The sequence below is a fragment of the Oncorhynchus masou genome, chromosome 24, assembly GCF_036934945.1.
Source record: "Oncorhynchus masou masou isolate Uvic2021 chromosome 24, UVic_Omas_1.1, whole genome shotgun sequence".
NCBI lineage: Eukaryota > Metazoa > Chordata > Actinopteri > Salmoniformes > Salmonidae > Oncorhynchus > Oncorhynchus masou.
In genome coordinates this window covers 89,957,459-89,970,246 of record NC_088235.1, presented here as the reverse complement: position 1 = coordinate 89,970,246, position 12,788 = coordinate 89,957,459, and the positions used below count along the sequence as shown (strand labels likewise).

At 46.9% G+C, this 12,788-nt stretch overlaps 1 protein-coding gene across 1 annotated transcript in view; it reads right to left on the bottom strand.

Moving 5' to 3' along the window:
- The window catches only part of LOC135512975 (phospholipid phosphatase 3-like), an 80,296-nt gene that overhangs the window by 41,114 nt on the left and 26,394 nt on the right, over positions 1–12,788 (bottom strand). Inside the window, exons 2-5 of the mRNA XM_064935542.1 lie at positions 9,923–10,080; positions 4,246–4,338; positions 3,940–4,127; positions 3,716–3,773 (exon numbers count right to left, since the gene is read on the bottom strand). Coding sequence (XP_064791614.1) covers positions 3,716–3,773; positions 3,940–4,127; positions 4,246–4,338; positions 9,923–10,080 — 497 coding nt within the window. The remainder of the gene's footprint in view (positions 1–3,715; positions 3,774–3,939; positions 4,128–4,245; positions 4,339–9,922; positions 10,081–12,788) is intronic.

The following is a 12,788-nucleotide window of genomic DNA, read 5'->3' as shown; positions in this document are numbered from 1 at the left end:
CTGCTGGCTGTAGTTCCAGTCCTGGTCCTATAGAGCTGCTGGCTGTAGTTCCAGACCTGGTCCTATAGAGCTGCTGGCTGTAGTTCCAGTCCTGGTCCTATAGAGCTACTGGCTGTAGTTCCAGACCTGGTCCTATAGAGCTGCTGGCTGTAGTTCCAGTCCTGGTCCTATAGAGCTGCTGGCTGTAGTTCCAGTCCTGGTCCTATAGAGCTACTGGCTGTAGTTCCAGACCTGGTCCTATAGAGCTGCTGGCTGCAGAGCTAGTTCCAGACCTGGTCCTATAGAGCTGCTGGCTGTAGTTCCAGACCTGGTCTATAGAGCTACTGGCTGTAGTTCCAGACCTGGTCCTATAGAGCTGCTGGCTGTAGTTCCAGACCTGGTCCTATAGAGCCTGGCTGTAGTTCCAGACCTGGTCATATAGAGCTGCTGGCTGTAGTTCCAGACCTGGTCCTATAGAGCTGCTGGCTGTAGTTCCAGACCTGGTCCTATAGAGCTGCTGGCTGTAGTTCCAGACCTGGTCCTATAGAGCCGCTGGCTGTAGTTCCAGACCTGGTCTTGCAGAGCTACTGGCTGTAGTTCCAGACCTGGTCCTATAGAGCTGCTGGCTGTAGTTCCAGACCTGGTCCTATAGAGCTGCTGGCTGTAGTTCCAGTCCTGGTCCTATAGAGCTGCTGGCTGTAGTTCCAGACCTGGTCCTATAGAGCTGCTGGCTGTAGTTCCAGACCTGGTCCTATAGAGCTGCTGGCTGTAGTTCCAGTCCTGGTCCTATAGAGCTGCTGGCTGTAGTTCCAGACCTGGTCTTGCAGAGCTACTGGCTGTAGTTCCAGACCTGGTCCTATAGAGCTGCTGGCTGTAGTTCCAGACCTGGTCCTATAGAGCTGCTGGCTGTAGTTCCAGTCCTGGTCCTATAGAGCCGCTGGCTGTAGTTCCAGTCCTGGTCATATAGAGCTGCTGGCTGTAGTTCCAGTCCTGGTCATATAGAGCTACTGGCTGTAGTTCCAGTCCTGGTCCTATAGAGCTACTGGCTGTAGTTCCAGACCTGGTCCTATAGAGCTACTGGCTGTAGTTCCAGACCTGTTCCTATAGAGCTACTGGCTGTAGTTCCAGACCTGTTCCTATAGAGCCGCTGGCTGTAGTTCCAGACCTGGTCCTATAGAGCTGCTGGCTGTAGTTCCAGACCTGGTCCTATAGAGCTGCTGGCTGTAGTTCCAGTCCTGGTCCTATAGAGCTACTGGCTGTAGTTCCAGTCCTGGTCTTACTCACACTACAGCCAGTAGCTCTGCATGAGAGATGTTCTTACCACAGACTGAGGAATGTCTCACTAACACTCATCCATCAGAAGACTATTGTCTTTCTGCCCTGAGAAAAACTACTATAAAAAAACACTAAAGATTTTTCTAAACTCCATGAATGACTGAGAAGACATGAAGCCACAGTTTGGTGGTTTCTTACAGAAGAATTCTACTCAAGAAGAGAGACTGCTTTCTCTGACTCACTGACTCACGTAATCACTCTGGGACAGATATAACACAACTAGGAAATAGAGAGAGATAAAGAGATGTCCTACCATCATTCCACACCACAACATAATGTCTGTAATAGTGTTGTTTACTAACCCTCAATTATAAAAACAGGATCCCTGGGGTGTGTGTTGATGTGTGTGTCGCTGTTAGTGTGAATGTGTGTGTCGCTGTCTGTGTGAATACTGTATAAACTGCCTGGTCAGTTTATATTCCCTAGGAAAGTTGGCTCTTATCTCCTCGCTCTCTTCCTCCCTCTCTTCTTGCTCTCTCTGTGACTTCACCACTAGATCCACCTCCCAGACAACGTGTTTGTGGTCTGAATGTCAAGCCTCTCACCATTCTAACAGAGAGGCTGTCAGAGAGAGGCAGGGAAATACCCAGTACTCACCACAAAATACCGCACAATACTCCAGGAAGCATAGGCCAACAGTACACACCCAAAAGCTTGACAACCCAGCTCAGCCAAGCTCAGCCTATCCAAGCCCAAAACACTGAGCATAGTTGTGGAAATATCTGCAGACTTAATAGAGTGGAAGAGGAGATGGGGGGGATAAAGAGGGAAGGTAGAGACAAAGAAAGAGAGGGGGGGCTGGGGGGGTCAGTGTATGTAATTAGTGTGTTGGAAGCGTTGAGGCCCGCTGGGGTACAAAGACAGACCAAGAGACCACAACAGGTGGAGATCGGCAGAGAGAAAGAGAGGAGAGAGAAGGAGAGAGAGAAGGACAGAGGAAGTGTGTTCAGCTGTTAAGAGGACAACAGGTCGAGTTCATCCATCCATCCCTCTAGGGAGAGGAGGAAAGAAAAGAACTCTTCAGAGTGTCTGATTAAACTATGAGCAGGACGGAGGGAGGGAGAAGGGGTTAGTGGGGGAGTCGGGATGATGAGGGGATAGAGGGAACAAAGATCTTTTTCATCAGACAGATGAATCCTGCAGCTCATTAACCATTTACACTCGTGGGAATTGGCCTACATGGATAGGAATATACAGAAGGAATATGAAATGCATAACCATGGTAGCAATTTTTCATCTACTGTTCTTTTTGCTGTAAAAACTCTTCATACATTCAGTAAGATGATAAGAATATTCCTGGATAATTTGGAATAGTTGCAGCATAAGTGAGAGGACTAACTGATGTCTCCAAGTGGTCACACACCTATCCAAAGTGTACACAGTTCCTAATCAATTTCTATGCATTTTTATGACTCAAAGGTCTTCAACTATAAGGTGTATTTTTTTTTTTTTGAGGAACTAGAACAAGCACACTTGAAGTTGTTTTGGTTGGAACACAGCCCTGCATCCTCGCCATCACACAATTACTGTTGTTGTTTACACAATCCAAAAACGGTCCATTATAAATTGCAATCTGGGCCAGGAGGGCATCATTTCAAAGCTTGTTCTATTGCCAACATGACTAGCTATGTTATAAAACATTGTCTTACAGTGTTAGGCTTTCACAAGACAATTCAGGAAAACAGATTGTAATTTTGGTGCGAATAGAAAGGAGTCGTGAGTGAATTCAGGTGTGTCTGCCGCGGCAAGTTTTCTTCACAGTAGACAAACAAAGGCTCATTCTGTTCACAACAACCCAGGGTATGACACCATGCAATAACTGACCATCAAACAAGGTGATCATAAACATTGATACTGTATATGAAATTAGTTTCATGACATGGAAATGTGAAGGGCACATTTTGACTCAAAGAGGTGTTTATTATAATCATTGTCTCATCTTTCAAAATACATTGATTCCTCTTAATTTACAGCATTCCCCTCACTCAGACATCAGAAAATGTGCTAAAGCTGCCCAATTAGCTAGAGGAATAGAGGAAACATCTTGTCGCGTCCAGCGCTAAAGTTCAGAAGTGCCAGTCAAAACCCATACAGAGCTGTGAAGCGCAGAACCTGAGGTCTGACGTCATGTTTTACTATACAGCCACTGCGTTCCAATTAAGTCAGTGCCAAAATCTGCCATTTTCAACCCATACAGGTATGAGTGTGAAGGGCTACACCTACTTCCCATGATGCCCTCTGTCATCTGCACCACTCCATTGTTTCTGTGTACCACAGTGTGTGTGTGTGTGTGTGTGTGTGTGTGTGTGTGTGTGTGTGTGTGTGTGTGTGTGTGTGTGTGTGTGTGTGTGTGTGTGTGTGTGTGTGTGTGTGTGTGTGTGTGTGTGTGTGTGTTACTCACAGCCAGGTAGAGCATAGTAAACATGGAGAAGGAGGCATGTCCTGAGAAGAAGGATTTCCTGGTAAAACAAACAGGCAAACATGAGTAGTCTGTGTGTGTGGTGTGGTGTGATGTGAGTGCGTGTGTGTGGTGTGGGTGTGGGTGTGTGCGTGTCTGTATGTGTGTGCGTGCCTCTGTACGCGTTTTTTGTGTGCATGCATATGTGTTTTGGTATGTGTACTGACCTGGCTTCCTGTACTTTGCTCTCAGGGCCCTTACAGGTGTATGAGGTGATATATCCGAGGGAACAGTTGATGGCTGACCAGTCAGGGTTACACACGTCCAGGAAGTGCGGTCTCATCCTGCCCACTGACACCTTGGCGATGTCTGTGAACGACTGACTAATGGCACAGCCAAATATAAACACTCCAACCTAGAGATGCATTACAACCATTAGTACCATATAACCTTCAAAATTAAAACAAGAATATTCTTGAAATGTATCATTTATTGTCCAGTCTCTACCCACCCAGACCTCTACTAGTACTCACCTGTTTGTAGAGAGATGAGACATAAGGGTTCCCAATGAAAGACTTAGATCCCTCACTCAGATGGTGAATCCGGTAACACTCTCCTATAACAATCTATAGAGAGGACAGGAGAGGAGAGGAGAGGGGAGAGGAGAGGGGAGAGGAGAGGAGAGGAGAGGAGAGGAGAGGGAGAGGAGAGAGGAGAGGAGAGGAGAGGAGAGGAGAGGAGAGGAGAGGAGAGGAGAGGAGAGGAGAGGGGGATTTGAGATGAAGAGGTGAAAGGAATTGAACATTACAAACAAACGCTTGATTGGGTTCTGATGAGTGATATTAACAACTATCATGCAGTTAGGTCAAACACATGCACACACACAGTGACAATGTGTAATTAAGCACATGTTGATTAAGTGAAAACATGGATAAAACAGGAAGGATGGAGACAAGTTGGAGAGAAAAACATTGAGGATGATGAATGAATAATGGAGAGATGGACACATTGAGCATGGCCTGCCGTTCCCTTGGGCACCACAGACATGATGTCTTTAATGATGCGGTATGACAGAGGAGCTGATGGAGGGATGGAGGAGGGGATGAGATGGACAGATGACACCTCTAACAAAGACAGAGAGATAACAGAGATTCTATCTATGGCTCTGGGTTAACATTGTCACATGTCATGTAGCGCAACGGCCGTATGCACTGATCTGGCACTGATCTGGCACTGATCTGTCACTGATCTGGCGCTGATCTGTCACTGATCTGGCACTGATCTGGCGCTGATCTGGCACTGATCTGGCACTGATCTGGCGCTGATCTGTCACTGATCTGGCACTGATCTGGCGCTGATCTGTCACTGATCTGGCACTGATCTGGCACTGATCTGGCGCTGATCTGGCACTGATCTGGCACTGATCTGGCACTAGAGTTCTGGCCTTAGCTTAGTGGGTTAACACGCTGATCTGTCACTGATCTGGCGCTGATCTGGCACTGATCTGGCGCTGATCTGGCACTGATCTGGCACTGATCTGTCTGATAACTCACAAACATCAAGCAGACAAACTAGCTACCGTATGCCCATCAAAAAAAGCTTGCACTGGACTGGAACAAATTTGCTCAGCTGATCGAGCATGGTTTGCCGTAGTAGCCAGTGCATCATAACTACCGAGAGCAGAGTGATTTTCAGAATTAGGAACTAGTGTTAAGTGTTAGTGTTAGGTGGTTAACACGGTCTCAGAGTCCTGCAGTGATGTTGTAACACTAGAGTTCTGGCCTTAGCTTAGTGGGTTAACACGGTCTCAGAGTTCTGCAGTGATGTTGTAACACTAGAGCTGAACGTTTCTAGCAGGGGGCGGGGTGGGGTACAGCCTCCCAAGAGACACTCTCATTGCGTATCCCTTGGACCTCTGAATGCCCACCTCAGTGATGTTGTAACCCTGGCCTTACACAGTCCCCTATGTAACGCCCACCCACCCTCTCTTCTCTCTCTATATTGCTCCTCAGAGATTGACTTGCCCTCCCCTCAGCCTGCTTGAGAAAAGCTGCAACTCTAACATTCTCCATATATACCTATATCTATTCTCTCTCCATCTCCATCTCCCTCCACACTGCCTATCTCAACCCATAGTGTAGACAGAGTCTGTCAGGGAGAGAAGGGGGGGAAAGTAGGGGGATTCCCTGGGATAAACACAGCCAAGAGGCCATGCTAGCAAAGAGTGTGTGTGTGTGTGTTGTGACGGCCCTGAATTTTTCTGAACCGTCTCAGTGCTTCTCCTTCCAATAGGGTGCTTTCCCTTTAATTCCCAATTAAATAGCCAGCATGAGCTGCTCAAAAGTGGGGTTGTGATGGAGCAGTGAATGAAGATGTGTTCAACCCTCAGTTCCGAAGCTTCTCTATTCCGTTTGTTTTGTTGCCGTTACACGTGTGTTTTGTAGCCTAATAGAGTTTACCTGTTGGCCAGGATCAGGATCGGATCCCGTTCTCTTTGCATCCGTCCACTCTTTGGACTACACCTCTCCGTTCTTCGTGGCCTTTCTCCGCTGGAGATCTGTTGGCAGACATGATCCACTCTTTGCGTCCGTGGACTACACCTCTCTGTTCTTCATGGCCTTTCTCCGGAGATCTGGACAGGATCTGTTGGCTGGACAGGATCCACTCTTTGCGTCCGTGGACTACACCTCTCTGTTCTTCGTGGCCTTTCTCTGCTGGAGATCTGTTGGCGGACAGGATCCATTCTTTGCGTTGTGGACTACACCTCTCTGTTCTTCGTGGCCTTTCTCCGCTGGAGATCTGTTGGCGGACAGGATCCACTCTTTGCGTTCTTCGTGGCCTTTCTCCGCTGGAGATCTGTTGGACAGGATACACACCTCTCTGTTCTTCGTGGCCTTTCTCCGCTGGAGATCTGTTGGCTCTTTGCGTCTCACCTCTGTTCTTCGTGGCCTTTCTCCGCTGAGATCTGTTGGCGGACAGGATCCATTCTTTGCGTTGTGGACTACACCTCTCTGTTCTTCGTGGCCTTTCTCCGCTGGAGATCTGTTGGCGGACAGGATCCACTCTTTGCGTCCGTGGACTACACCTCTCTGTTCTTCGTGGCCTTTCTCCGCTGGAGATCTGTTGGCGGACAGGATCCACTCTTTGCGTCCGTGGACTACACCTCTCTGTTCTTCGTGGCCTTTCTCCGCTGGAGATCTGTTGGCGGACAGGATCCATTCTTTGCGTTGTGGACTACACCTCTCTGTTCTTCGTGGCCTTTCTCCGCTGGAGATCTGTTGGCGGACAGGATCCACTCTTTGCGTCCGTGGACTACACCTCTCTGTTCTTCGTGGCCTTTCTCCGCTGGAGATCTGTTGGCGGACAGGATCCACTCTTTGGACTGTTGGCGGAGGATCTGTTGAGCATCCATCTTTGCGTTGTGGACTACACCTCTCTGTTCTTCGTGGCCTTTCTCCGCTGGAGACTGTTGGACAGGATCCACTCTTTGTGTCCGTGGACTACACCTCTCTGTTCTTCGTTTTCTCCGCTTGTTGGCGGACAGGATCCACTCTTGCGTTGTGGACTACACCTCTCTGTTCTTCGGCCTTTCTCCGCTGGAGATCTGTTGGCGGACAGGATCCACTCTTTGCTTGTGGACTACACCTCTTTCTTCGTGGCCTTTCTCCGCTGGAGATCTGTTGGCGGACAGGATCCACTCTTGCGTGGACTACACCTCTCTGTTCTTCGGACTGTTGGCACAGGATCCACTCTCTGTTCTTCGTGGCCTTTCTCCGCTGGAGATCTGTTGGCGGACAGGATCCACTCTTTGCGTTGTGGACTACACCTCTCTGTTCTTCGTGGCCTTTCTCCGCTGGAGATCTGTTGGTGGACAGGATCCACTCTTTGCATCCACTCTTTGCGTTCTTCGTGGCCTTTCTCCGCTAGACTGTTGGCGGACACCACTCTTTGCTCCGTGGACTACACCTGTTTTCTCCGCTGGAGATCTGTGGCGGACAGGATCCACTCTTTGCTCCTACACCTCTCTGTTCTTCGTGGCCTTTCTCCGCTGGAGTTGGCGGATCTGTTGGGACTACACCTCTCTTTCTTCGTGGCCTTTCTCCGCTGGATCTGGGATTGTCTGGACTACACCTCTCTGTTCTTCGTGGCCTTTCTCCGCTGGACTGTTGGCAACTGACCAACTGACAAACCTTTTTGTATACGGTATTTCATTTGTTTTGATGTGATGTATACGGTGATGATTTATGTGATCAGTTGTAGTAGAGGACTTAGTAAGAGTTGATACGCTTTAAAGTTCTGTGGTAAAATAATTGTTATATTGATTGTATGTTTAATACTGGGTTTACGCTACACGGAATTTACGGACAAACATTGCGTGACAAACGTCACTTGAGTTCACTGAACTCCTTTACCGGGCTGGACTCTTTTTAGGCCCGAGGTACAGGACATTTCTAGAAGAACCAGAATTCATTGTAATATTATTATATGTGTGTGTAATCATTGATGTTGCAAATACGCTATTAGCGCGCACCCCGCTAACTAGCTAGCCATTTCACATCAGTTACACCAGCCTCATCTCGGGAGTTGATAGGCTTGAAGTCATAAACAGCTGCTGGCAAAACGCACGAAAGTGCTGTTTGAATGAATGCTTACTAGCCAGCTGGTGCCTACCACCGCTCAGTCAGACTGCTCTATCAAATCATAGACTTAATTATAATATAATAACACACAGAAATACGAGCCTTAGGTCATTAATATGGTCAAATCCGGAAACTATCATCTCGAAAACAAGACGTTTATTCTTTCAGTGAAATACGTATCCGTTCCGTATTTTATCTAACGGGTGGCATCCATAAGTCTAATTATTCCTGTTACATTGCACAACCTTCAATGCTATGTCATAATTATGTAAAATTCTGGCAAATTAGTCAGCCTAAACTGTTGCATATGCACTGAGTCTGCGTGCAATGAACGCAAGAGAAGTGACACAATTTCACCTGGATAATATTGCCTGCTAACCTGGATTTATTTTCGCTAAATATGCAGGTTTAAAAATATATACTTCTGTGTATTGATTTTAAGAAAGGCATTGATGTTTATGGTTAGGTACACATTTTAATTATATGAAAGGCATTAAACTAGATATCATCAACCATGTTTTATAACTAGATATGTTGATTGATGTTTTTTATAAGATAAGTTTAATGCTAGCTTTACTGCTTTTACTGCATTCATGTAACAGGCAGTCTCCTTGTGGAGTGCAATGAGGCAAGTGGTTAGAGCGTTGGACTAGTTAACTGTAAGGTTGCAAGATTGATTCCCCCGAGCTGACAAGGTAAAAATCTGTCATTCTGCCCCTGAACGTGGCAGTTAACCCATCGTTCCTAGGCTGTTATTGAAAATAAGAATGTGTTATTAACTGAAATGCCTAGTTAAATAAAGACTAAATAAAAGTGTAAAAAAATATTTAAAAAACGTCCAACTCAGCGCCCAAAAATACAGATTTCCGATTGTTATGAAAACTTGAAATCGGCCCCAATTAATCGCCCATTCCAATTAATTGGTCGACCTCTAGTGTGTGGGACTGTGTCAGAATCACAGAAGACACCACTAATGATATACAGATGTGTAAAACACTCCAATTTGCCCACACCATGAGCTGTGAGAACACACACACACACACACTCCTGGTTTGAAAAAGCAGAAGTGCTGAGCTGGTAGCTAGATTGTACCACCATCGGTATAGACACCAACAGAGCACAGCCTGGGGTCTCATATAGTAGAGGGGGCTAGCACTCGAGGTGTGTCTGGTGTGTGTGTGTGTGGTGGGAAAGGGCACTGGAGCACCAAGCCTAGAGGGTAGGCAACATGCAACAGGGGTCATGGTAATGTAATGTATCACATCAACAGCTCAAACCAGGTGTGCGGTTCACATACACACATACAAACGCACACACGTACACACACCCTCCCTTGATCATCAGAAGAATGGAAACTGGTCTATATTCAGTGTGGAGCAATGCTGTTATGGCGATGGAAAATGACTTAACACAGAGCAGACAACATATGAAAATCACACGCACACACACAATCAGAGACAGGAAGGGATGAGTATAGAGTATGAAGTGAAGAAGAGATACTAAGAGAGGTAGACAGGAAGGGATGTGTATGAAGTGAGGGACTAGAAGAGATACTCAGAGGTAGACTTACAGAGAGGATGGCAATAAGAATGCCAGCAGCACAGAGCACAGCATCGCTGATAGTGTCTCCATTTTTACATGGGTACCGGATGGACTCATCAGAACAGTAAAAACCTCTCTGGTACGGCTGTATGGTGCTAGTCTCTATTATCAGGAAGGGCAGGCCAGCTGCACAGAGGGGGGGGAGAGAGAGAGAGAGAGAGAGAGAGAGAGTGGGGGCGAAGGGAGAGAGGGAGAGCATGGAAGAGAGAGAGGGAGGGGGAATGAGTGGAAGAGAGAGAAAGGAGAGGAAGAGAAAGGGGAGAGTGGAAGAGAGAGAGGGGGGGGAAGAGACAAAGACAGTAGGTCAGTGACTTGGACACAAACAGGAGGTTGAGGGAGGGGGCGTGCGGGTTTCACCACGGGAACATGGGATAGGAGGAGAGAGAAACGGAGGTTGGTCCAACATGGTTGTCTGAGTGAAGAAGAGTGACGGTCAGAGATAGTCACAGAATCACCCAGTTAACTCAAATCTAGCCCACTGTTTAAATCTTTCATCTAATATCGTCACTCTGTCTGACTCAGTTGACCATGCAGACCTCTAGACCTCCAGGCTTACCCCCTCTCTCCTCCCAGCCTTCTCCAATCAGAGTGCTCCATGGTAGGTCTGACTTACGGCCATACTGGGCAGAGTGAGCCCCACGCCAGTGAGGACAGAGGAGGGGATGGTGGAGCTCTTGTAGGAGTAACTCAGACTGACGTCACTGCAGTAGAATCCACGCTGGTACGGATGCACTGAGGTGCGGTGGATAGCAAGGCTGGGCAGCATGACTGAACACATGCATACATTCACAGGTCAACACACACCTAGGACAACTCTCAGACATGCATATGAGCACTCAACACACACAGTCAACTCACCTGTGACCTATGGAGAGAAGCCTAGTCTACCTGGGCATGGGAAACAGCATGTGTGGTTATCAGGGCATTAAACCCCTTGTTTACATTGTCAACAACCTCCTGCTGATTCTATTTACAGTGTTTGGATTGAACTTAACCCATTAAATGGAGGAGTGGAGAGGAGTGCTACTAAACTTGTAGTACAGTTAGCTCATTTAGAAAACGTAGAGTTGCAGTCTACTCCGTCGGTTAAAGTGTGTACGTGTGAGTTTGCGTGCGTGCGTTGTGTGTATGTTCCAATCTGTTCTGGCTCATTACCATGTCACACATCACACACACATACACACACGCACACACACACGCATGCCAGGGAAAATAATTCCATATCTCCAAATCAAAGCAGTAGAACCACTGGCCTGATAACTGTAGCTGGAGGTTTACAGTCCTGAAGGGTTGTAAAACGTGTGAAAAATAAGAATAACATGGCTAACTTTTGAAGCTTTTAACGCTTTGGAACATGTTTCTAATAAAAAGGTGTGTGTGTGTTGGAGGTGGGGTTGGGGGGGGGGACAGTGGCTTGAGACTATTACTCAGACCTATCAAACACTCAGAAATAACATTTGCTATCTCACATCTCAGATGTCCTCTGATCAATCAGAAACCACTCTATTCAATTCAAAGGGGTTTATTGGCATGGGAAACATATGTTTACATTGCCAAAGCAAGTGAAATAGATAATTGCACATTTTGTTCATTTTATTATCTCTCTATCCCTCTTCTTCCTCTTTCTCTCCATCTCCATTAGATCTCATTTCTGTCTCTCACTTAGCTCTCTCTTTCCTTCCTTGTCCCTCTCCCTCTTCTTTTTCTCTCTGTAGACATCTGAATGGTCCAGGGTGGGAGACCGGGTGTTCACTGCAGACACCTGCACAAACACACACCAACCATGGCTGCAACTGGAGAGAGAGACTGGGAACGGGTGTCTCTCTCACACTTGTAGATAGTTATTTTAATGTACTGTTGAGTTTACTGTCAATGCACACACTCTGTGAGACTTCCAGTGGTCAACAGCCAAGCCCATTTGAAGGACTAGAACCACCTGCCTCTTTCTCTCTCTATCTCTCTCTCTCCCTTCATACTGGCCTGGTCCTTGGGAGGGGGGATTTACTTGCTAATAAAAAGGAGTGAAAGGAGGTCATGGATTTCACACACGTGGGAAACACACACACACACACACACACACACACACACACACACACACACACACACACACACACATACACTGTCCTCCACTAACCGGCCTAAACCATTCAAAGAGCAGGGAAGCTCAAGAGTGTAAAACAGAAGAGGGGGTCTCTGATGTCAGACCCTCTTCTCTCTGCCTTGACTGCCTGTTTATAAAAGGCTCTCTGTCCTTGCTGAATCCTCTCTCCCCTCCCCATCTCTCTGCCCAGTAGATGCCAGGGCTCTGTTCACAAACACAAACAGACCACACAGAGCCCCAGGCCGGCAACACAATTAGACCCAACCAAATTATGAGAAAGCAAAAAGATAACTATGAGACACTGGAAAGAATCAACCAGCAAATTGGAATTCTATCTGGCGCTTAACAGACAGTACACAGTGGCAGAATACCTGACCACTGTGACTGACCCAACATTAAGGAAATCCTTGACTATGTACAGACTCAGTGAGCATAGCCTTGCTATTGAGAGGCGCCGCCATAGTCAGACCTGGCTCTCAAATGAAGACAGGATGCTGTATGTGCTCACTGTCCACAAAATGAGGTGGAAACTGAGCTGCACTTCCTAACCTCTGGCCAAATGTAAGACCACATTAGAAATCACACAGACCCACAAATAATATATTTTTTAAATCCAACATTGATAAACTCACATATCTGTTAGGCGAAATACCACAATGTGCAATCCCAGCAGCAAGATTTGTGGCCTGTTGTAATGAGAAAAGCAGTGGAGCACAAACAACATTGTAAAAAC